This window comes from Myripristis murdjan, chromosome 23, assembly GCF_902150065.1.
Source record: "Myripristis murdjan chromosome 23, fMyrMur1.1, whole genome shotgun sequence".
NCBI lineage: Eukaryota > Metazoa > Chordata > Actinopteri > Holocentriformes > Holocentridae > Myripristis > Myripristis murdjan.
Genome location: NC_044002.1, coordinates 20,613,224 through 20,638,156, shown reverse-complemented (window position 1 = coordinate 20,638,156; position 24,933 = coordinate 20,613,224). Strand labels below are relative to the sequence as shown.

At 42.4% G+C, this 24,933-nt stretch overlaps 1 protein-coding gene and 1 long non-coding RNA gene across 3 annotated transcripts in view; one reads left to right on the top strand and one right to left on the bottom strand.

The window, feature by feature from the left end:
* LOC115354898 (uncharacterized) overlaps positions 1-5,515 on the bottom strand; it is a 67,141-nt gene extending 61,626 nt beyond the window's left edge. Inside the window, exon 1 of the long non-coding RNA XR_003927822.1 lies at positions 5,009-5,515. This is a non-coding gene — a long non-coding RNA (uncharacterized LOC115354898). The remainder of the gene's footprint in view (positions 1-5,008) is intronic.
* A 5,717-nt stretch (positions 5,516-11,232) lies between these two features.
* mkln1 (muskelin 1, intracellular mediator containing kelch motifs) overlaps positions 11,233-24,933 on the top strand; it is a 30,991-nt gene continuing 17,290 nt past the window's right edge. The window contains exons 1-11 of one of the 2 annotated variants that reach the window (XM_030045627.1): positions 11,233-11,330; positions 12,507-12,576; positions 16,049-16,191; positions 16,667-16,755; positions 17,006-17,115; positions 18,182-18,374; positions 19,287-19,364; positions 19,656-19,721; positions 22,775-22,887; positions 23,630-23,842; positions 24,437-24,658. In XM_030045627.1, the coding sequence (XP_029901487.1) occupies positions 11,251-11,330; positions 12,507-12,576; positions 16,049-16,191; positions 16,667-16,755; positions 17,006-17,115; positions 18,182-18,374; positions 19,287-19,364; positions 19,656-19,721; positions 22,775-22,887; positions 23,630-23,842; positions 24,437-24,658 (1,377 nt within the window). In that variant the 5' untranslated portion in view covers positions 11,233-11,250. Of the gene's footprint in view, positions 11,331-12,506; positions 12,577-16,048; positions 16,192-16,666; positions 16,756-17,005; positions 17,116-18,181; positions 18,375-19,286; positions 19,404-19,655; positions 19,722-22,774; positions 22,888-23,629; positions 23,843-24,436; positions 24,659-24,933 lie in introns of both variants that reach the window. The other variant, XM_030045625.1, reaches the window with a different exon arrangement.

Sequence of the window (24,933 nt, the reverse complement as noted above, 5' to 3'; positions counted from 1 at the left end):
TTGTGTATATATTGCTTGCTGCTATTTATCATCTGTTTATACTGTAAATTTGCACATTGCCCACATCTATGCACATTGTATACATCTATGCACACGGTTTTTTGCACATTGGGTACTTAGATCTCTAGTGTCATCTTTTATTCTTTATTTTTTTATTTATTTAATCTTGTAATCTGTGGATACTGCTGAAAACTGTGAATTTCCTTCGGGATGAATAAAGTATCTATCTATCTATCTATCTATCTATCTATCTATCTATCTATCTGTGGTTCCTGCTGTAATGAAACAATCCTAAGTGGACGTTTTTCCTAAACATTTTGACCTAACCTGGATCCTCCTTGCAGCTGAGGCAGACCCCAACAAGTGTCTCCCCCTCAGCTCAGCTCTGCTCCTCTGAACACTCGCTGGTGTCGGAGCACTGAGTCATGCTCGGAGATGCAAACACCTTGTTCTGGATACGAATCAAAGCATACAAACAGGGTCTGTGTGTGTGTGTGTGTGTGAGCGTGTGTGTGTGTGTGTGAAAGGGTGCTGAAGGAGAAAATGCACAGATAACAAGAGCTTGTCATTCCCTCCTGCTATAACCCGCCACCACTAACCCGGCCCATCACTCCTACCTCGTTCAGCAACTCTCTCTCTCTCTCTCTCTCTGCTTCTTTACATTCCTCTGTTCCTATCTCTGCCCCACAGCTCATTTTCTCGCTGTGTCTTATGCAAATTTCAGCTGGTTTAATTGGCGTGACCAGCCGACATATGGACAGTGGGCTGGTGCCAGAAATTTTTTACATCTTTAGTTAAGCCTGATCTAATGTCTTTACAGCGGCACTGCCAGGCGAACAGGAAATCGGGGGCAAACACACAAACACGCAAAGTGCGTCGAGGGCAGACGCCGACTTGTTAACGATTATTCTACGTCTCATTTTGTTGACATTCCCTCTCTGTCTTTATCCCCCCGCCCTCCCTCCCCCTCTATCTAATAAAGACGTGGGCAGTTTTCTCCTCCATTACCCGTGCCCTGCTGAGGTTTCATTTCACATCCTCCCCAGGCCGGTTGTATGCCAAGCAGCTCTCTGCCAGGCCGGACTCTGCCTGCCAACTCAGCCTCCATCCTGCAGGCTGCTTAACAATGCAATCTGCCACTCGCCTCTGACCACAGCAACTCCATTCACAGTTTCATCAAAAGCCTCGAAGAATCCTTGTGCATGTAATGCAGCTGCAGCATTTAAAGGTATATAAACCATGTGAAGGGAAAAGGAGGGATATGGTGGTACACTGCAAAAAAAAAAAAAAAAAAAAAAAAATCTGCCCCTAAAAGTAATTTAGGGGCATATTCAGTGTTAAAATCTTGTTTCTCTTACAACGAGAAAAAAAAATCTTCCAATGGGGTGAGATAATCCCACTTGTTTCCAGTGCAGTTGCACTTGTTTCAGGAGTTTTTATGGGAACCAGGTTAAATATGATGAAACAAGGCAGAACAGAGCTGACCAGCCCATTAAGATAAAGAAAATTACACTTGATTCAATAAAATTCTGGAAACAAAATGATAAATATTGGAAACAAGCGGGATTAGCCGCTGGATCAGCCTGAAAAGGTGAATGAACTCGACCCCCCCCTGTTGAAAAGGTGGATAAACTGAGTCTAAGTGGGTTTACCCTCCACTTCATCCCTGCATAATAGACCCTGTCAAGCGGCTCTCTGGGCCTTGCATGTGGTGCTTTGAGAATCATCAGCCCATGTCCATTTTCCGTCCCTTAGGTAGCCCAACGTTTGCTCAGGAAATATTTGAGGAGTGTCCATTACCAAAGCTGTTATGAAAGTCTTCTAACAGCCAAGAAAGTTCTAGTCTGCTCCAGTCTGACGGGGCAGCGGGCCAGAGAGATGATGAGGTCACTGTGAATAGCAACCAGGGAGGCTGGCTCAAAGCTCTGCACAAACAAAAGCCTGTGTCACTTCTTTATGGTGAATGGTGAGTAAACACTTTTCATAATCAAATGCTCTCTTGCACGAACTTCGCAGACCCTGAATCATTTTATTGCGTGTTTGTGTTCGTTTACAGTGAGACCGGGAGTCAGGGACGTTATCAGCCGGCAGTCGATATCAGCAACCGAGAGCGCGCTTGCTTATTAGTTTCTCCGGCTCTGTCTCTCTTTTTCATCTGTCTGTGGTTTTCCTGTCCCTTTCCTCTCTCTCTCTCTCTCTCTCTCCGTCTCTCTCTCTCTCTCTCTCTCTCTCTCTCCCTCTCTCCCTCTCTGCAGCAGTGTAATGTCTGCAGCTCTCTTGCCCCTCGGCTGCTTCCTGCGTCACTTCCCTTCCTGGTCGGCTGTCATGTAAACACAAGCACACCCGTGCTCGCAGGCAGTACTCCCACAAGCGCATGCGCAAACACACATACACAAACACACACACTTACACTACACACACACACACACACACACACACACACATTCAGGCAGATTCAGTCACATGAGAGCTGCTAATTATGACCACATAAGCCCAGCGGAAATACAACTTTCACAGCTGGCTTTTTGAGCTAAGCTCGCGCAGAAGCTCATAATACATCGCAAAAAAATGCCCCATTTACTTCAGTTATTCAGGGGAGGAAAAAAAAAAAAAGCATCAACCGTATTGGGCTCATTTCTCATATTAGCCTCTGATACTCGGGTTACCAATAGCAAAGATTTTCCTGCCACGGTGCTGGAGAGGAGAACGGAGAGACTGAAGAAGTGAGCGATACAGCGAAAAGGATGGAGAGGGGAAGGTTTAGTGGAATAGACTGAGAGGAAGAGGGGAAAGGCAGAGCTGGATTCAGCCCGAAAATGACACAGCGGCGGTCATTTGTTCACGACAGCAGAGGAAACGAGGGATGGAAACAACACATGCTTGTTTATATCAGAATGAAACAGATCCATTTGTTGAGACAAGGGGCCATAAACATCTGACAGACGTCATGCACGGTCTGTGACGCAGATGGCAGTGTCTGTCTTCAGTAACCACATGCACACACACACACACACACACACACACATATACAGAAACACATACATAGCCCTGTTATCACCTCTGGACTCAAGTGACAAACTCCAGTCATTTCAAATATTTTACTAATCTGAGTACAGGCTCATTGGTGGAGTTCTGCGCATAGCTTTGCTAAGTAATGCTCTCACATGCGGAAATAACTGCTTATGGCTGTGAAACTGTTCTTTAAAAGGGTGTTGGATTGGTTCCCCGCCAATAAGAGCTACAACAACAGGATTACTGCAAGCAAATTTCCATTCTCATGCTAATACCACCGCAAAATACTAATGTTTATACCTTCGCTCGCTCTTGTTGGGGCACATTTGTTGATTTGTTGACCAGGATATGAAAAATAATCCCCAAGAATGCACCAAATGCAGAACACAGGACATGCTTGGTTACTCTGATAAAAAAAAAAAAAAAAAAAAGGGTGGGGTGGTGGGGTGGCTGGGAAATTTCACTGGTAGTGCAAACCTGCAAACTTCCACAGAAGCAGAAATATGCAAAAACAAACACACATACACACACACACACACACATCACATCACAGTTCCCTGAAATTCATCACATCCTATTCTTGATGCAATGCAAAACAGGATGTATTCTGTACACTGAGAAACAATGATCCTCCAGAAGTTATTTATGTATGAGCCAGTGGCGCTTGACAGGGGTCACTACTCAGCTGTTCATCTGTTGACATGACGCCTGTCCCGCTATCAAAAGCTTGTATCACACATCCAAGCGTGCACAAATGCCTTGATGGGAGCTTTTTTTTTTTTTTTTTTTTTTTCCTCCTGCTGCTGGCCTGGAAACCATCTCCGGAAGAAATATTTGCATAACATAATGAATTATTTCCCCTCCTGCCTGAGCAGTGGAAACTGTGGCCAATATTTACTGAGGGCTATTTCTATGTGCCGTCGATACACACAGATGTGACTGTCCTGTTACATGAATCAGCAAAATGTGGAGGTGCAGGGGGTGTGTGTATGCCTGGGGGTGGGTGTGCGTGTCTGTGCGTGCGTGCGTGTTGGGGGGGTGGGGGTGGGGGGGGGGGGTGTTAGATGCGCAATAGCTGGGGCATCTCACTCTCTCTCTCTCTTCATGCAGTCAGGTGCAGGTGGTTTGTTGCTTTTTTGTCTCTGGTAAATATTGAAGCGCTGATGGCTCTTTATCATCTTACAGACGTATTTGCCAAACATCCAGCAGGAAAATGGGAAGGCCTTGGGCTATCATTAAATAAACACCGAGGCTACACACTCATGAATTATTGTCACAGCCAAAAACTGCCTTATAATCATGTTTAATTTCTCAGCCTCTAATTTGTAAACCTTCAATCTGACTTTGCAGCATCGGTGCCCATCAACTTGGTGCGCTGGGCGTAAAATGCAAGCCCCCCACCTACTTTTCATTAAACCTGTTTTAGCATGAGAAGGCCTATTAAATTGCGTTATTTCACAGCTTTTACCACTTAGACTTGCTCAATCAACTGCGTGGCTGATAAATCTCCGCGGAAGTTCCCATAAATGTCAGGCAAAATCATCAACAACTTCACTTGTTCTTGGCATCTCGGTCTTGCAGCATCAGGTTTGGCTTGTAAAAAGGGGGGCGGGATGTTTCGAGCGAAGCCCGAAGCACCGTGGTGAAATCACAACACTGCTTTCGTGCTCCAAAACAGGGCCTTCTATTCCCACTTGTTTACTTCAACTTCTATTTCAAAGTGCGCAACGCCACCTGGAATACGGACACTGGCGAACACGGAGTGCGAAAGAGGCACACATGGCTCATGACCAAGAATCTCCCCGGCGGTAGCGCCGTGCGTTTTTCCCAGCGATGCACTTCCAAAAGCGAAGAGATGCGGCGGCTCCTCACCACAATACAGCTCACGGATCGCCAGGCGCACAGAAGCGCGCAAACGCACCTGCGGCAAGCAACACAGAGCCGACCCCACATCAGCCAAGCGCCAGGATGGGCTATTAGAAATAACTTCACTCACGTTGCCGGGCGCTCCTCCTCAGCTCCGCAGCGAAAGATGGAATAAACGCGCACAGGCGACATTTTCCTCCACTCAAAGTGTGTATGTGTATGTGTGTGTCATAGCTGACAGGTGCAAGTGCGAATGGAGAAGTCCCGTCCGCGGAGGCGCAGTGAGTCCGGACCGCCCCGGACCGCCGTCCCTCTCCCAGCAGCGCTACTGGCTGTTTGCTGATGACGGCGTAGATTTCGCCCCTTTTCCATCAGCCAAGAGTACACTCTGTGTTCCTGCCTTTTCATTATATCATGTCCATGTGACACGCTCAGGCCTGTCAATGGAAACTTAAAGGGACCTCCCACGTGATGCTCCTTGCGCGGTCACGGCGGGCAGTGCGCGTCCCGGGGAAATAAGATGCTGCTCCTTCCCGGCAGGCCTGTGAACGGCGTAGTTGCAAATATCACCGGTTATCCACCGATTCTCTTGCTTTTGGTGATGAAAATGACGACGATTGTTGTGGTAGTGATGATGATGATGTTGGCAGTGGTGATGATGATAAAGTTAGAGGGTGAACATGATGGTGAAGATTTAAGTGATGATGATAATGGTGGCCATGGTAATTAGTGATGGTAATTATGGCGAGGATGATGAAGATGATAATAATAGTAGTGGTGATGATGAAGATAAAGTCATTGATGGTAACTATGATGACTGAAGTGATGGTGAAGATTTAAGTGATTATGATAATGATGGCTATGATAATTAGTGATGGTTATTATGACAATGATGATGATGAGGATGAAGCTTGGTAACTATGACGACCGACATGATGATGATGATGATGATGATGATGATGATGATGATTTTGATGATGATGTTGGTCATCACAGTCACAGAGGTAATTATGAAGATGATGATGGCTTAAGCGGCTGGTGATTATTAAGATTATTATTATTATTATGTGCTTGTGATTCTGATGAAGACACTGGTGGTGGTGGTGCTGCTGATACTGGTGATGAAGATGATGATGATGTCCTCCTCTCTGCTGGTCATTTCTTCCATCTTCCGTGAGCTCATGCTGTGTGTGACATCTTTACAAGATGACTAACGCTGTGGGGAAACACAGTCGTTCCCTGGGCTGATCTCACTTTGCGTCAACGTGGCATCAGAAAGATAAAACCACCTGACATCAGTCCTGAGGTTGCCTATTTATACTCTCACACACAGATAAGACCATAGATCTGCTATGACTTTTTTATATTTTTTTGATAAATTACCACAAATTTGCTGCACTGACTGTATTTGGTGCATTTTTGCTTTGCAGTGAAGGACAAATCCGCCCCTAAAACACAGTTGAAAATCACTTCTGATGATGAACTCTGCATTTCTGAGTGGTTTATCTCTCTGATTCCTGCGGATAAGTGGACAAAATGTAGATAACCTCAGTGAAATGAGGTTTCAATGGAGTTTTTTTTTTTTTTTTTGGTGGAAAATTTTTCAACAAACATTAACATTAAACAGATTCTGGTGTCAGTCCTTCAGAATTAATGAGCAGTAGCTTCTTCAACAGTCGTGCAGGGATAAATCCACTGTAAAAGAGGCACAAACATCATTTTCTCCACGGACAGCAGCCTCAATAATGCGGCTACAAGAAGTGTTGTGTTTTCATGCTGCGCTCATGATATTTTAGAAGAATCGTAGGAACAGAACATTAAGGCGTCCACGCGTTCGACTCGCTGAAACGCCCACAGTCAAAATAGTTTTTCACTTATTTATTTGAGTTCAAAATCCACCTTAAATGAACCGCAGCCGGCATTGCATGTAAATTGGATTGCACTACTGTGAAAACAACCAAATAATTTTGATTTTGATTGTCTTAGACTAGCGACATGGGCGGATTCACTGCTTGTGGTGGCACACCTCCTCATTTTGTGATGCCATGGTGGAGAAATCAAAGTTTGGAAAAAATAACAAAACAAAACAAAACAAAACAAAAAAGCCATCCCATTTATCATACATTTAATTACCACGGGGAGGTTGACGTGAATGTTTTTCTTATAAGTCAGCGCTCCTATTTATGTGAAATTCGATCCGACATGAATGCTGCATAACAGCCGACTCGCTTTTTCTGCACTGGAAAAACTCACTGTCTTGATCCTTCTCTTGCTCTTACATCTATTTTATTGGTATTGCTGATGCTTTTTTCCAAGTTTTCATGTAACCTGCAGCTGAAAGAAACATGTTCAAGCACCTGTGCTGCTGGTTGTTGAAAGGCATTTTGGGAAATGCAGGAAATCACTGACTGAGGTAGAAATAGACAAGGTAGGTTATTGGAGGAGAGTGGAAAAGGAAATTACAAAATAACAACTGAGATATTTTAAGCAGCATTGATTAATATTATACGTAGTAGTGTAATAGTAACTGTAGGCGGATTTTTCCTTTGATGTAGGGACTTTTTAGGACCTAAACCAAAAACCCAACCTACTTCCTGTGTGTGAGCAATGCAGTGAAAACAAATACGCATGTTTAACCTTTAACATTACACCAAGGACTGTGCGGCTCATGCCAGTGTGACTCTATAATAAAACCATTTTCACTTTCCCGGGCTTACATCCTCGCAAAATAAAAGTTGACCAGCGCCCTTCCATTTGCAGTAAGTGGAAGTAAGGGCCTGCCAAGTGCTGGACGTGCACTTAGAAGAAACGCTATTATCATTCGCCTCACATCATCAGGCTTGGGAGCGGTCCAGTTCGGCATGATTCATCAAAAAGCAGCAGTTTCCCTCAAGATTTTACGGAAATTAATAAGTCAAAGTCTAACTAAGGCTTAAGAGCTGTGTGTTATAATGTAGAGGTGGGCTGAGCTGGGCAGGGCTGCGTATCATAATTTTCAGCCCTATTTCCATCCGCTCCCTTCCCTGTGTTGTGTTTAAGGGCGGGCCTTGCGAAAAAAAAAAAAATGAGGAGGAAAGGAGCCACAAATGGTAAAAACTATGCATGCACACAGGCTGTGGAGCAGTAAATATGGCTGTAAAATACATGCGGGCTTCAGTCAACACGTTTCAAGTTGATACACTCTCCCTCACGCTGGGTAATGGAGGGGTCTCGCCCCACAAACACTGGCAGCCGGGACCGTGTGAACATACCAGAGGTCCGGGGTTTCTGTGGCTCGCAGACCCCCTGTGGTTTGAATTAGAGGGGATTACAACTCTCACCAACAAAAGACACCTCTCAATTCCCTCGGCTGGGTTTTGTGCTATCTGCTCTTCTCCCTCCCCTGCCAGCGCAGATTGGACGAAGGAGTGACACTGCCAACCAAAAAGTGGCTCCTTTGTGCTCTCACCCAGCCCAGAAAAGCATAAAATAGACAGTTATCAACTGCTTGTAAAGATTTTATGCATCTCGTATAAAATTATACAAGCTTCTAACGGTCATATCTTCTTTTTCTTGTATGATTATTATGACTACTTTATTTCGATGATGTATTTTCTCCCCCCTTCCCTACTCCCACAGGCTATTATAATGAGCCAAATCCAAGACAGGTTTATGAATATTAAAAAAGTCATGTAAATATCATTAATATTTGAGATTGATGACGTTAGAGAGACAGAGGGAGAGAGAGAGAGACTTATGTTCTATTTCTCACTGCGAGTTACTTTTACTTTGAAGTTACAGGATATGTAAAAGCAAACAAACCTTTTTATTTACTCTACCACATTAAAAGCCAATGTGGAAAAAAAAAAAAGAGGCTTGCATGCCAAACAGGATCCAAGCAGAGGAAGCTTAGTCTACTGACCCACACGCACTTTTAGTGCTAATTGATGAACACAGAGAACTTCCTTGCAGCGCCATAACAAAATACAAAAAATAAACGTATTTCACGCATGCTTTTGAGACTTAAGAGCATGTATGATCAAAGGATTGACTTTGCCCAAGACGAGGGCATTCGCTTGTGCTGGAAAAGGGTTTAGAGAGACAGAGAGGAGAGAGAGGAAGAGTGTGTGTCGTGTTTATCCGACATGACAGTAACTGGAAAGGAGATCCAGTTTACTGGAATGGTGCCATGTTCATATTAGTCATCAGATGATTCACTGGTCCTGTGAGTTATTAATGACTTGACCTGTAGTGAAAGACTGAGATCACCCAGAAAGGTGCTTTAACAAAGAAAAAAGTTCCCCTCAGACAGGCGCGGTGCCAGTGTTACATAAGCACATATAAGACGGGGTGGTAAAGCAGACCGGTGACTTGCAGCCCGACACCGTGTGCCACCAGGAACTACTCCCATCCAGTGTTGTGATTTTTTCTGGGTGGGCCAGTCAGGAGTTCCCTAATTATTTCATGTACAGAGCCGCCATACAGAATATCTTTAAGACACAGCTCCATTTAATAAAGGTTTCGACCCAAATCCATTTTTGTTGCTTGATTATACAGTAAATTGGGGATAATAACAGCGGAATAATACCTGTAATTAGGCTTATTCTAATTTTATTTTCTATGCTATTCTTTTTTAACACTCATTTTATTGTGCTCTTAACAACTGAAAAATAAAATTGTAAAAATAAAATTAAACAAATAAATAAAACATAAGGTGTGGATGAAATGCTGTACCTGCTGAGGGTCTGTCTGTGCTCTGTTTCTATAACCAGGTTATAGAGTAAGTGGAAAGGGGAAAGGAAAAAAAACTAGTAGTAAAGATCGTGGTATTTACATTTGTTCATATTTTAGTTTCTGCTCTGGTTGATGTAATTTATAAAAGGTGAGCATATTTTTTAGAGCTTTTTTTCTCATTTTCTCTAAATCTAATTTGCGTCCTGTCCAGTTTGGATGGGTAGGGGCTTTTGACCATTTCCGGTGAAGTCTATATTATTCCAATTAGAACAGTTATACAATCTCTCTCTCTCTAGAATCAAGTGGATGCTATAATATTGTAATTAAACTAATCCTCTTTATTTATGTATCATAGAAATGTGCCATAATTTATAGATAATGATGCATTCATAATAATTAATACATGATTTATACATAATAATTCATTTGTGTCCCCCTAAAAAATAAACAAAAAACAAAAAACAGAACAAAACAAAGTGGGTGTACTGTCTCTTTAAGGGCTGTCCCTGACCCAAATAAAGTTTTGTTGCCTAACTATACAGCAATTGGGGGTAAAAACTGCAGACTAACATCTCTAATTAGACTTATCATGTATTTTCAGCGCTAATCTAATTAGCATAACTGCTGAAATCAGGTGGATGCAATCATATTGTAATGACACTAATCCTGTTTTTTTTGGGGGGGGGGGAGGGGATTCCAGTGACATGAATGGCATCATTTATGTATTATAAAAATGTGCCATGATTTATACCTAATGATGTACTTATAATAGTTAATACACTATTCATACTAGGCCTTCATGATATGCATAAAATTTCATACCCCTATATTTATGCCAAATATCTCTATAGTGATACTATATGACTACTGGTTAGGTTATTTTCCACTGCTGTTTAACTGTTATTACTTCTGTTTAACTGTTAATACTTCTGTTGAAATTGTTCATATTCCTATCTTTTTATAATCCTTGTTCATAGTGTTTATATTGCTTACTGCTATTTATCATGTGTATACTGTATATTTCTTCTAAATTTGCACATTGACCTACCTCTATGCACATTTTATACACCCATGCACACGTTTTTTTCTGTTTTTTTTGTTGCACATTGCTTTTTGCACACTGGGTTGTACTTAGGTTATTCTGTTGTTCTGTTGTTAGGTTATTCTTATTCTGTTATACTTAGATCTTATTCTTTATTTCTATTTTTTTTTTTATTTACTTAATCTGTAATCTGTGGATACTGCTGAAGAAAATGTGAATTTCCTGCGGGATGAATAAAGTATCTACCTACCTACCTACCTACCTACTAAGTGTAGCCACAGTGAAAATTGAGCCTTTTTTTAAAAAAGGCATAATAATGCCAAATGGATGTGGAAAATACAGTTACCTTACAAAGCGTTTTATTGATCACAATAGATCAATCAATATCATCCATATTGTTTTCTTTTGAGGTATTAATATCAAGCATGTTCATGTCTAGATAATGATAAATCGTTTTGGCCTAATGTATACATAATCGTTCATAAATATGCCCTCCCAAAGTCCTCTTGTTTACAATACAAAACAAACAAAACAAAACAAATTGGGTGTACTGTCTCTTTAAGGGCTGTCACTGCTCGCTCCTCTGCTAGCCGCTGCTTGTTATTTTGTGCAACAAGATGGCTGTCGTTCCTGAGAACAGAGTCCTCTCCTTCAGCGTTTTTAAATGGAGCTCTTACTCCTCCACATATTTACCAGAGTAAGTAATGCACTTATTAACCGGACGGGGGTCCACATTTGTTCTCATACTTACGGGCGGTATTTTCTTTTTGTGGCCCCGGTGCACCGGTGCGTCCCGGCTGGCTCGTCCGGCCTAGCTCGTCTGCGGTTCGAGCCAGCTAACGTCGGTGGGGATTAGGGGCGTTTGATTTGGAGTTTCGCTCCGCCCGGTTTTGCCATTTGATCTTTGATCATTGAAGCCTCTACGTGAAAGAATAGCCACCACCCGATTTTAGCCTATGATTTTTTTATTTGTCAGATATGATGTTAAAAAAATCACCACCTGTACGTAATTGCAAACATGACGTAGAGCAGGAAAAACAGGTTATTCCTCCCAACACATCCCGATGAGAGTGCTCACTACCTTGTCTTTTATTTTGCACCAGTCATATACGGGTTGTAACGCCTTCACTTCGAGATACACCAACGTTAATATGCATTTCTTGTGTTTTCAAGGTCAGGTTAATTACCGAAATAGTAAAGGAGCGTTTTTCTTGCCTAATTTGATTCAGTCATGTGACGAGCCGGTCGCTAAATTAACCCTAAACGAACGTCCGCTAGCTAACCCGACTCCAACGGTTAAATACTGTTATCTAACCGAGCTCTGCTTTAGCATCGTTAGCCGGAGAGCTTGCTTCCTAGCTGGCTAAAACGTGATGTTATCAAACCACTCGTTCACCATGGTAGCTTATTTTTGTACATAAACACACCTTAAAAGTCACCCGTAGTTTTAGAGCATTTGCCTGTTGCTGGGACTCAGGACTCAGGGTGTGTTTTAGCTCAAGCTAACAACAGCTAGCCGGCTAACTTAGCCTGTAGTAGTGTAGTAGTACAATTATACGACTGAATTATCGCAGCTGCTAGCACAATCTAGTAGCACTATAAAAGGCAATACATTGTGATGTGATCCCATTACAGCTAACACACATATACACACATACACACACACTTGATTCATTGTCATTGTTGTGGCCCTACTGTGTTTTGTGATAACTATGTCATATGATAATAGGCTCAGAACAGGGAAGCTTTAATAAAGCGTTTTTGTATTGGTGGTGGTTGTGTTTCAAGTTTGTGTTGCTGTTGTGATGGCCGAACTTCACTTTGGGATAAATCGAGTTAACTACCTGCCTGTCTGTCTGCCCTCTGGCTGCAGGAACATCTTGGTGGACAAACCTAATGACCAGTCCTCCAGGTGGTCTTCTGAGAGCAACTACCCACCACAGGTAAGAGAGCCTCATACAGCAGCTCCATACACCAGAGATGCTCATTAGGATTAATCCTGTTAGATGAGCCACTACAGAGTCTTTCCATATCATTCTCTTCTATGCCTGCCAAGCCCCTGAGTGTCTGGTATTCACCTTAATACTTTACGGTAGTGGAAGTGTAGGCTGCCTCTCTGAAGATGAGTAATTTCAATGCACGGGTCTGTCTGAGGTGTCTGCCTTACCTTGCTTGGACAGTGCAAAACGTGTTTTTCGTGTTGCTTCTTGAACTCCATGACCCGCTGTGAGAAGTGCTGCGGCAGGCAGCCTGATTTTGAGGTTAAAACTGAAAGCTTGTGCTGTACAGCGAGAGGAAGTGAAGCGTTTCAAAACAATGGTTAACCACGCACCAGCGGACACGAGCATGCCAGTTACAAACATTTTACAGTATGCATGCTTACGGCAGCAGGGTGGTGTAGTAATCGGGGAGATGCTCCTTCCCATGTTCATACCTTTTGACAGCAAGCATCTTCCCTGCTGAAGTGTCTTCAAACAAGCAATTGCATTAAACACAGGAAGCTAAAGAAAACACTTCAGATTCAGTTGAGATTCCCATGAGCCAAACGTGTTGCATGGAAATAATAAGGGTACCCCTAGTGTTTTTGCAAAGTATTTGGGTTGTATTAACAGGGCTGCACACACAAAAAAATGTTTTGAGTCTTTGGCTTCTAGACCCAAGATATTTTGTAGCCAAATAAAACTTTTAGGAGGCAAAATCTTCTTACATGGCAAGCATGAAAAAATGAAATTACATGTATATATAATAGGACTTTAATGGTTCAGTAAACCCACGGTTCAGTTTTTGCTGCAGTTTTTGGGTCATGATTTGCTGCTCTGCCTTCTGTTGCCTGTTCTGCATGGTCTATATGTAATAATAACAGCGTAATAAATAAATAATGCATAGCAATATGAAAACTGCAGATGCTGAATGCCTGCTTGAGCACAAACGTTGCAGTGCATTTTCTGCTTGTCATAACGTAAGCAGGGAAACTCCTGTAGCCAAGCTGATTTAAACTGGGGGAGCCGTGGGCAGGGGAGGCTCAGGTAGCTGCAGGTGAGGCTCAGCGTCATCGGCACCTCACGCAGGGTTTGGATGGGCAGCGAGTTGGAAAAATCTGGATATTTTTTGTGTGGCCATTTCGTTTTCCTGTCACTTGTCTATGTTCCTTGACGTTAGCTAGCTAAGCAGGTAGCTACATCATGCATGTTACCTGTCACAACACAGGGGTGAGTTTCAAAAATAGATGGACACATAGATAGACTGATAGATAGTTGGATATACTTTATTGATCCCAAATCGGGAATTCATGTTTTACAGCAGGTTATCCAGATGGCTGAATTTAAAAATAAAAACAAAAACCTACTTCAGCACCATTAATAAAGTTAACACTGTTCAAATTATAGGCTACTACCCAGAGAAACATTGTGCATCCCTACAGCTTCAGTCAGTGAACAGAGCAGAACAAGACTTGTGGGCGATGGTTGCTCCTGGCAACTGGCAGGAAAAAGCTAGTCGCAAAATGAAAAATTTAGGCACATTAGGAACCATTTCAGTTGTCATCTGGAGGCCTGTGTTAAGCTTTTTGGGAAATCACTCAGTGGCTGACTTATTTATTGAGGAAGATGAATTGCCTAGGTGCATTATTTGCGACTAAAGTAACCCCTGTGGAAAATATGAGTGCTCTGCAGCTCAGGGCAGTGTCCTGCTTTAGCTGTAGATCAGTCCTTCACAAAGCACCAAACCAGGCTTCAAAAAAAAAAACTTGAACTCCTGCACACCATCTGCACCACAAAATGTATTTACTGTTGCAATGTTTTTGGCACACAGACCGTCTTCTTTGATCCTTTTTATTGTTGTCCTCCAAAATTAATGCAGATTTTGATGTTGACATTTTTGGCATGCCTAACTTCCCAGTATGTTATTGGTGCTATTTGTAATGTACTTAAGTCTGCTGTCTGTAGAAATCTGCACCAGCTGTAGTTGTGCAGTTCAGTAGCTGAAAATGACCTTTGACCTCCCTGTGGAGAATGGCAAACAAAAATACAAATTGCTCTTCCAGGGATCAATACGGGATCACAAATGTAGGTCGTTTTGAATCGATCCAGTGCAGATATGATACAGGTCGTACTGTGGCATAGCACCCAGTAGTAGTGACTCTGGCATTGCATCAGACATGAGAATCGAGTTGCTACTATTCTTTGTTCTGCCTCAGTCAACCAGTGAAAGGAACAGTTCACCCAAAATACAAAAAATATATTTTCTGACTTAGCCCCGGTGCAGCAAATCCATCCAGTCTTCCTGGAGACCTACATCCACTGTATCTCTTCCTAATTCCTATTCCTTGGGAGTAGATAGATATAGTTTACCAGTGTTTTTTGGTAGGAAATAGTACCCAGGTAACCTCATCACCCCCATAGCTGTAGATGATGCTGGGTATCTGTGTCATTGCATTGGAAAGAGCGTCTGTTTACCTTTTTACATGTACATTTTCAGGTTCAGATTCAGGTTTATTTTATCATTCTGGCCATATCCCTATAAAGACATACCCAACAACATGATGAAATAGCTTTTCTCTCAGGACTCCAGGCTGTAAAACATACATTAAAAACAGTTTTTGATGGTTTGAGCTCTACAAAACAATCCCCATGCAGCCCTGTTGTATCTGGATGAAGGGAGAGAGACTGGAAACCTTGCCAATCACACAGAACTATCTGGATGGATGGGTTACATCAGGGCTAAGTTGGAAAATGTTGTGTTTTTTTGTGTTATGGGTGAATTGTTCCTTGAAAATAAAACATGGGCCTGATTGGATCTGTAAATAAGATCCTTGACAGTATGAGTTTTGATGCGAGTTTTCATGGGAGCGCGAGTCCGTGTTATCACACATCCTGTCTCATGACAGACTGGGGGGGTGGTGGGTGCTGAAAGAGCAGCATCAGCGCCTGAGAGAAGAATAGAAAGTCAGTAGATCTATTTTTCATTGATCAAAGGATTTGAGCTGAAAGATCGGGCATTACTGTTACAGTTGCGAAGGAGCAATATTGATGAAAGCTTTCTGGAAATGGATTGCAGTTGATACTCATTGATGCACACATCTTTTATAAGAGTCGATGTGAAAACACTGGTCTGTATGGTTTATTGAATGCCTGCTTCAGAGTGGCATATTTAATCAATGTTGCGGTCTGGTCTCCACTCTCTCTGCCCAAATAGATCCCAACGAATTGCTGTTAAATGTCCCGTCCAGTTAACAGTCGATGTCAATGACATTTGGACGCGGCTCATGGATTGCATGTGATGCTGCTTACCTGCAGGAGTAGATCAGCCTCTCTATTGTCGTTTAGATCATGAATAAATCTTTTAACAGCGGTACAGGCAATTTGCATGGTACTCCACACACGACTAACTTGATATCTGTCCTCTCTTGCATTCCAGTACTTAATATTGAAACTGGAAAGGCCGGCAATCGTTCAGAGCATCACCTTTGGAAAGTATGAGAAGACTCATGTTTGCAACTTGAAGAAGTTCAAAGTGTTTGGAGGGATGAGTGAAGAGAACATGACAGAGCTTCTGTCCAGGTGAGAGTGACAGGATGCGAAGACAGAGATGTGCCTGTAAATAAAATTAACCATGAAAATGATGGTTTCTCATATATGGTTGTTGTGCTTGCTTTGTCTGCATGTTTTAGGATATCTGATGGTAAAACCAGGGCCCTGTTTATCTTAGCATGCATTAAGTTAGTTAAGTTAATATTAGCTGTATTTTTCTTGAGTATTGCTCCTCTGACATCTCCCAGCACCACAAGGCATGTAAACAAATTGGTGGTAAATTCTTTTAACTGTTTTATGAGATGGCTTGAAGTTTTTATTATTCCTGCATTAGGATAGATGATGTTTCTTACCTGCCAAAGAGCCAAATAATCTTTGGTAAAGCGCCAAAGTGACTGGTATCATAGCCAAAGTTCACCCTCATTTGTCTGCTGTTAGTTTGCCACATGGGCAATGCACTTAGTGAAACAGCAGCATCATCTCCAGTCTCTTTTCCTCCTGCCAGTGGCCTTAAGAATGACTACAACAAGGAGACATTTACCTTGAAACACAAGATCGACGAGCAGATGTTTCCCTGCAGATTTGTCAAAATAGGTAAGATTTTTTGTGTGGTATCTCTTAGCCATAAAATAGTGAAAAAGGGAAAGTTTTTGATGAAATATCCAAAAGTCTGGCTGTGCAATTATAGATGAAGTGATCATCCCTGTTGTCTTGCTACCTGTGATCACCATTTCTATTTGAAGCGTTGAAGTATAGCCAGCATGACAAAATTGTATGATTATTAATTATGTGGGCTATCTTCATGCTGTTTTCTCTTTCCATCTCTCCTCGCTCCTCACCTCAGTGCCTCTGATGTCCTGGGGTCCCAGTTTTAACTTCAGCATCTGGTACATCGAGCTGCACGGCATCGAAGATCCTGACGTGGTGCAGCCCTGCCTTAACTGGTACAGCAAGGTAAGCAGCTGAGGGCACACTGTTGGAGAGAGGAGGGGCTGGACAGGAACAGTGCAAGTCCCAGGCTTTTAATAGTTTGGTAAAATCTCGGTGGAAAAGTGAACTGCTACATCAGCTGCTGCTGAGGTGTCCATTAATAAGGCAACAGTTGTCCCTAAGCGAGGAAAGTCAGCGCTATCACACCTCATATTTGTTACTTGTAGTTTAGTTTCACACCATCCAATTACAAGCAAACCAGAGCTTGTAAACAAAAGTCACATGGACTCACAAATAGCTCGAGTTTTGACTTGTCATCCCACCAGGTGTGAGATTTCCAGTCCCATACCTTGTGACTCCAGCTAAGATGATGATGACCATATCTGCTCTGTTTGCTGTAAATTACCTTTTCTTTTTAAAGATTATTTTTGGCATGTCTGCTTTATTTGATAGTGACTGTAGGGAGAGACAGGAAAGGCAGGAAAGAGAGAGCAAATAACATGAGCTGCAAGGGCACCGCCGTAATTTGCCATCTCTGACGGTGACACCACTTCAGATCACATGAAAAATGGCTAATTATTAGCATCAGGTGAGACAGCCATTGGACCTCAGTTCATTTTCTTATGCAGCTTCTGAACATGAGGAGCTGCTGGCTATCAGATGTCATCGTCTGCTATTGGCTATAAAACTTTGTGTTTTTGGGTTGTCTCCTGTGGCTCAGTTGGATCGTGTTCTCTCTCTAACAAACCGCACCACTGTTCTCTTGGAAGGGGACAGAGACTCGCATTTTTAGGTGTCTCTATGCTGTTTTTTGGTGTCATCGAGTTCAAATGGCATTCTTTTTATCTGGCTAGATGAACATAACTAATGGAATAAATGCTCTGGATTCTAAGTTCGTACATATTTGCGTAGTCAACTTATCCAAATATGAGTAAAGGTCATAAACGCCTTCCAGGGCCTCAAAATAACAAAAATAACTTGTGGCTACAATGGGAGAAGAGGAGTATTTTGCAGATCTTTATTTTAATATCGTAAACAGCAGATTAACAGGACCTTCTCGTGCTCTGTTTCTGACTTGGTGCCCCTGCAGTACAGAGAACAGGAAGCGATCCGCCTTTGCCTCAAGCACTTCCGACAGCATAACTACACGGAGGCCTTCGAGTCGCTGCAGAAGAAGACCCGGATAGCGCTGGAGCACCCGATGCTCACCCACCTGCACGACCGGCTAGTGCTGCGGGGAGATTTCGACGCCTGCGAGGAGCTCATCGACAAAGCTGTGAGAGGTACCGCACTCAGGCCAGTGAAAACCTGAGCAAAGTTAAATGTCACCCTGACCTTTTTTATCCAATTCCATGAAACGACAATTAAAGCGCCATATGTTGGACAGTTAAAGCTAAATCAATAATGTTTTTTTTTTTTTTAAATTAATAAATGGTAGGGTGGAGTGTGGTAAAACTCTGAAACGGGCACCTTTGCCATGGCTGGAGACTTTTCACACTATATTGAGAAATGTGGAAACCGATCAGAAATTTTCTCACATTTAGAAAAGGGCTGAACAATATGCAAAAAAAATCATATCAAAGTTATTTGATATGCCTAATTAAACTCAATGGGAGCCACATTAAAGTACCCTTTTGCATCTCACTGATTTTTTAAATCCAGAACCTGAAAAATATTTTGTATTTGTGTGTTTTCTTGTAATCTAATTCAATTTCTTATGTTTTATCACGTCTGAAGAATTCGAGTTGTAGACCAGGCCATCTCTGTGCCACAATACCTTATTTATAATAATATTTTGTCACATTTTACACCTTTTATTTAACAAATTACAGCTCTTGTGATTTAGATATTGGCCATATTGCAATTTTGATAATATTTCAGTTTGTTGTTTAGCCTTAACAGATACTGATAGATTTGCGCCGCATGCAAAATAAAGTCTGGACAGCCTGAGTGAAATAAAGTTCCCGTGAACCTGCTGTCACATCAACATATTTACATAATCCTGTGCTATTTTACTTTCAAATTTCAACACTTCACTAAAGAACATATTACCGTTTCAGCCCATCTTTGCCGTAGTTTGCCACCATGTAGCGACAAATGCGGAAGGTTACAGATTTCAGCTTTTACTGATAATGCCTGCTGTTGTCCTGTGCTAATGAGACTGTCACTGTCTGGCCCTCTTCTCCCCTTGCTAGACGGGTTGTTTAACCAGTATATCAGCCAGCAGGAGTACAAGCCCAGGTGGAGTCAGATCATCCCGAAATGCAACAAAGGTACAAGCGCCCAAGAAACCAACCGAGACGACATGAACAGTGAGACCATCTATTCAAAGCAGGGAATCTTCCCGATCTGTCAGACATTTCAGTTCACTGTGGGAAGCCTGTAGCTAAAGCGATGCCTCCTTCCCCCTCTCCTTTTTTGTTTCCTTCGCCCTGTTGTGTCGGCTCCCCGCTCCATCCGCTCTCCATTTTCTTTGTCCTCATTCTCTTCTTTCTTTTTTCGCGTCTGTCACTCTCTCACACTCATACCCCATCCTTCTCTCCCGCATCCCCTCTTCTGCTCAGGCGACGGTGACGACAACCGGCCCGGGATGAGGGGAGGGCATCAGATGGTCATCGACGTCCAGACCGGTGAGTCTAGCTCGGCCAGTTTTATGACTTGGCTGTTTGACCAGCAGTATGACTCACATCTCTTCTCAGACACACACAGCGCAGAGCTCCATCACTGTTTAATCAAATTAAAGCCCCTCCCACCCTTTCCCCTCTGAAACAAAACTGGCCCAAGGGCATTTCTAGTGCACATTAATCACCACTGTTGTTTTGTTTGAGACACACAACTATTGTTTTTACAGCATTTGGCGATGGTTTTGGTGGTGTACTTCCCCGCCGGTCATCAGAAGACAAAAGCCTGTATTGTGCATGCCTCTGTGTGTGTTTTTGTGTGTGTTTGTGTGTGTGTGTGTGAGAAAGAGCGAGGGAGAGAGTGATGCAGTGTCTGCATGTTGTGTGAGAGCTGCGAGAAGGCCTTGCATCCCTCTGGTCTATGTCTCAGGCCTCACACACACTGGGTTCTGTGTTTGGGCGGCAGAAGTGGATGTTCAGTTCAGACATGCTGCAGTAACCCATCGGGTTCGTTTGTGCCTCCCTGCAGCCAGACACATGGTTATAATCTACTGAACACGAGGTCTACTGCAGAAAAGCCACAATCCACATGGCGCTGAGTTGTTTTTGAAGCGCTCAACATAGCCCACAACATGTGCTCCTCCTCAGTCTTACCTACAGGTCTGAAATATACAGGCAGGGGTCAACAGTCAAGATAATCTTTAATATTCCTAAAAGGGAAATACGACCGCCAGCAGGAGCGTCTATTTAAACGGCCACATAGACAGCAGAAACATTAAAGATTAAAACATAAAGACCATATAAGACATAAAGATTAGATAAAAGAACAGTCATTAAGAGACATAAAAAATGAAATAATACGTGAAAATGTAAAAATAGATGAGAAAAGTGAATAACTACTATTAAAATTGAACAATGGAAAATAAAATATTGAATCACAAAATAAAAAAAAAATTAGTGTGCAAGTGCAGTGCTGGCTCCTTTGACTGAAGTTCATCAGGTTTACTGTTCCTAATAATCTGAATTGTGGTGATCTCAAATATTGAAGTAGCATCTTCAGTTCTGTGCACGCTGCCTTGTATCAGTGTACAAGGTAGGGCTGAACAGTTAATTAAAATATTCTCAAAATCATAGTATGGCCAAGTGCAATATCCAAATCACAGGAGATGCCTTTTAATAAATAAATAGATAGATAGATAGATAGATAGCATTATAAATGATGTTTTGTGGTCCTATAGAGATGCCCTGGCCTAAAAATTGTATTCATCATCATCACTGTAACAGTTGAAAGATGAAAAACTTATGATGCAAAAACTAGCTGTCAAAATAATTGAAAAATTACTTTTTACCACCTCATTCAGTGCTCATACAAAGAGGAGTTGTGAGCAGCTGTAGGTGCCGTATAATTTTTTTTAAAGCATCAAGAGTAAGAGCTCAAAACTGCACTGTCACTGTCTCCACTTACTAAAGTGGAAGTTAGTTGTTATTCACCCAAACACTGTTTATCCAACTGCAGAACTATTTTTGTAATTGCAGCTTGCTAGCCGTAGTTATACAGGGAAGTAGTTCTGCAAAAGAATATCATGCTCGGGTTAGTAATTGTGCACTTCCACTTTGTTTTTATTGGAAATCAGTGGTAAAGGGATTTAGGTTGAAGTTGACCAAATTGGGCTTGTTTCAACATGTCCACATGTCACAGACAAATTGGGGTCGGGGGGTATTTTCTTAGAGGAGATAAAATAATGTTAATTTTATCATAAGGATAAATGAATTATGACTTATTGTTACCTACTAAAATACTTAAGCAGTTCACCAAAGTATGTGGGGAAACTGAATGACCCAAGCTTAAGCTGATCAAATGTGCAAGTCTGAGTATGATTTTTACAACCCCATGGTCCACAGTAACCATATAGATATATATCTGCAGGGGTGCTGATAGAGTTGTTCATCCACTCCAGTGACTCTGCGAATACTTTCTGGCTTTTAAACTCTCTTTCCAGCCCGCACTGTGTTGTTGAATTGCTCCAACCTCAGCAGAAGTTACTTTCCACCTACACAAGTCTCTGATGCGGCCCCAGCTCCCTCAGCTTGCGTCCCTTTGAGCTACAGTGGGACGACACGCAATAAAGTCACTTTTTTTACAATAGAGATGAGTAAGCTGGCAAATTGGAGCATGTTATGTCAAGTGTCTTGCGGTGCCAGGTGCTCCCTCGTAGCACCTTCCTCCACTTAACAATTTTGTAGATGCGTTGTAGGAGTGTTTCTGAAATGCCAATAGTGGGGGGGGTTTCAGTTCCAAAACTAGAGTACGGGCAAGAAAGAGTTTCTAAAGCCAGAAATCTCAGCACCTTGCAAGTCATCACTGAGTCATTGCTATTGATAAACAAGCGCACCAGCCCCTCACACATGTATCATGGTCAGTTTGTGCTCAAAAGTTAGTGTTTGGAGCAGTAAAAATCTTCATTTTTCTCCCTTAAATTAGAGTTAGATTGTAGTCAGTGCATGGCTAATTCTTGTCTTCCTTATATAAATTTAGTCGCGTTTCATTCAGTTTATTTTAAATATGCGCATTTGTCAGAAAGGTCACAGAGGACCAGGACGCAGCAGCGGCGTGTTTGTCTACTGAGACAGCTCATGACATACACATGAGCACATTACATCTGTTTTCAGCTAACATTGCGTAATATGCAAACATAGCTATACATTTTTATAATTTATTTATTTATCCACCTGTGTTGGATTTGCCGCAGGCTGTGAGCATCACGTCCTCTGAGTCAGACAGACCTGACTTTCAAAACTAAATCCATGTCCAACCAGCTTATTGTGGGAAATTATTTTCAGCCATGTAACTGCTTTAATTAAAGCATAACCTTAATCTGATTATTCGCAGTAACTGGATTACTGCATGAGTGAAAATGTACAAAGTGAGTAATAGAATTTCTGCTGTTGTGTCGTTGGAGCGCTGCTGGCTGCCTGTCGAAACACACAGAAGGCGTGTGCATGCAGCAGGCAGAGGTTTGATGTTGCGTAGCTGAAGTCTGTTTCTCCATGCGGTCCTGCAGAGACGGTGTACCTGTTTGGAGGCTGGGACGGCACGCAGGACCTGGCCGACTTCTGGGCTTACAGCGTTCAGGAGAACCAGTGGGCCTGCATCTCCCGAGACACGGAGAAAGAGGTGAGAAGACTGAGGGCTGAGGGAAGGAGGATGGCAGTGATGCTGATGATTTGATCATTATGTGACACATAGGACAGGTTGTAGAAAAATATCTTTTTGTACCACACATTTTTGATGTTTTTGTAGGAATCAAAATACATGGATTCAAAATGTTGGCTTCTTAGAGTGATGGCATGCATAAATGCTTAACAAAAAAGGAGCTACTTTCTCATCAGTGAATCGTACTTTAATTAAATAAAGTGAGGTTATTGGGGAGGGAAAAAAGAACTTATATGACTGTGAAGCAGCAAGCCTCGATTGTCGCTTGCCATTATGCTCATTAATTATCATCAATGTCTCAAACTCTTGATGCATTTTTTAAAAAATTGTTTATTTGTGATGGGACAATGCACATGAATCAACATTTAAAAATGGGAATGTGAATGTGTGAGGCTGACTCTGACACATTTCACATTCCCTTTTATTCTCCAGTCCCTGACCAGAATGTTAATACAGTGCACTGATGAATGAAGTATTTTACCGTACCTTTTAGTATATCAGCCTCTTGACTGTTGTAAACTACAATCAAATGTTTAAATATGACAACACGCTGAAGTCACAGAAGCCTAAATTGCTCAAACACAATTAGCTTTGCAGCTCTAATGTAAAATTCAAAAACAACACCTATCCCTGAGATGAAGACTTAAATTTCATAATGATCATAAATGAAACACGTGTATTCTCTGTCTTGCTGCACAACCAGAGCGGTCCGAGTGCTCGCTCCTGCCACAAGATGTGCATCGACTCGCAGCGGCGTCAGATCTACACGCTCGGCCGCTACCTCGACTCCAGCGTCAGGAACAGCAAGTCTCTGAAGAGCGACTTCTACCGCTACGACATTGACGCCAACACCTGGACGCTACTCAGCGAGGACACGTCAGCCGACGGAGGGCCGAAGTTGGTGTTTGACCACCAGGTACCTGGCCTCCCTCTCTGTTTGCACCTTCCTCCTTTTTCTCAGATCTCTCTCTTCTCAAACACCTTAAAAACCACACATTGGATGGGAAATTCACACCAGCCGAATGCTGGTAAATTCTGCCTGTGGGTGGTAAGTGTGTCTGCTCTTCCAGCCTCTTTGGCAGATGACCAGCCATTGCACAGAGGCCTATTCTGTTCTAAAAATCCTATTTGGCCGGTAAAATATCAGTTTGTATCGTTTATTTCCTGCCCAGTTTGCACACCCCACAGCCATAGAGGGTTTTGCTTTCATCTGAGTCTCTTTGAGGTACTCTGTAGTTAAAATGTGATAACTCAGGACCTTCAAATGTGCATCCTAGTTCAGATGTTTTCTTCTTCTTTCACCATTTTTGAAAATAGAGTCAAAGCATAAAATTTGCTTAGTATTCAGTATCTAAGATCTCTTTCCAATTCTCCAACAGTTGAATCCAGAATCTCACCCTGCTGTCCTTTTGTTCACCTCTTCTCCTGCTCCCGCTTTGCTCCCTCTCACTCTTTCACTTCCCTCCAATACCTCTCTGCTGCTTTTTCCTGCTCACTTCTCTTCCTGCAGATGTGCATGGACTCCGAGAAGCACATGATCTACACGTTTGGTGGTCGGATCCTGACGTGTAACGGCAGCGTGGAGGACAGTCGGACATCAGAGCCCCAGTTCAGCGGCTTGTACGCGTACCACTGCCAGGCCGGGACGTGGAGCCTCCTGCGGGAAGACTCCTGCAACGCCGGGCCAGAGGACGTCCAGTCCCGCATAGGACACTGCATGCTCTTCCACACTGTGAGTCCACCCGCCGAGCTACCCATGTTAGGATAAAGCTGTATGATTACAGCTAAAATATGCAAGTAATCCTTCCTGATTACTTTTGTTGCGAGCTTGATTAATAATCGTGATTATTAGTTGGGCAAACAAAATATTTTATCGCCTGTTTTGCATCTTACATAACCATCTTTACTCAATTCAATTAAACCGGTGTTAATGAAATGAAATTACATTTAGATGATTCTTTTATCCATAGAGACGTACAATGATTAAATAAAGGTAAACATTTTCAT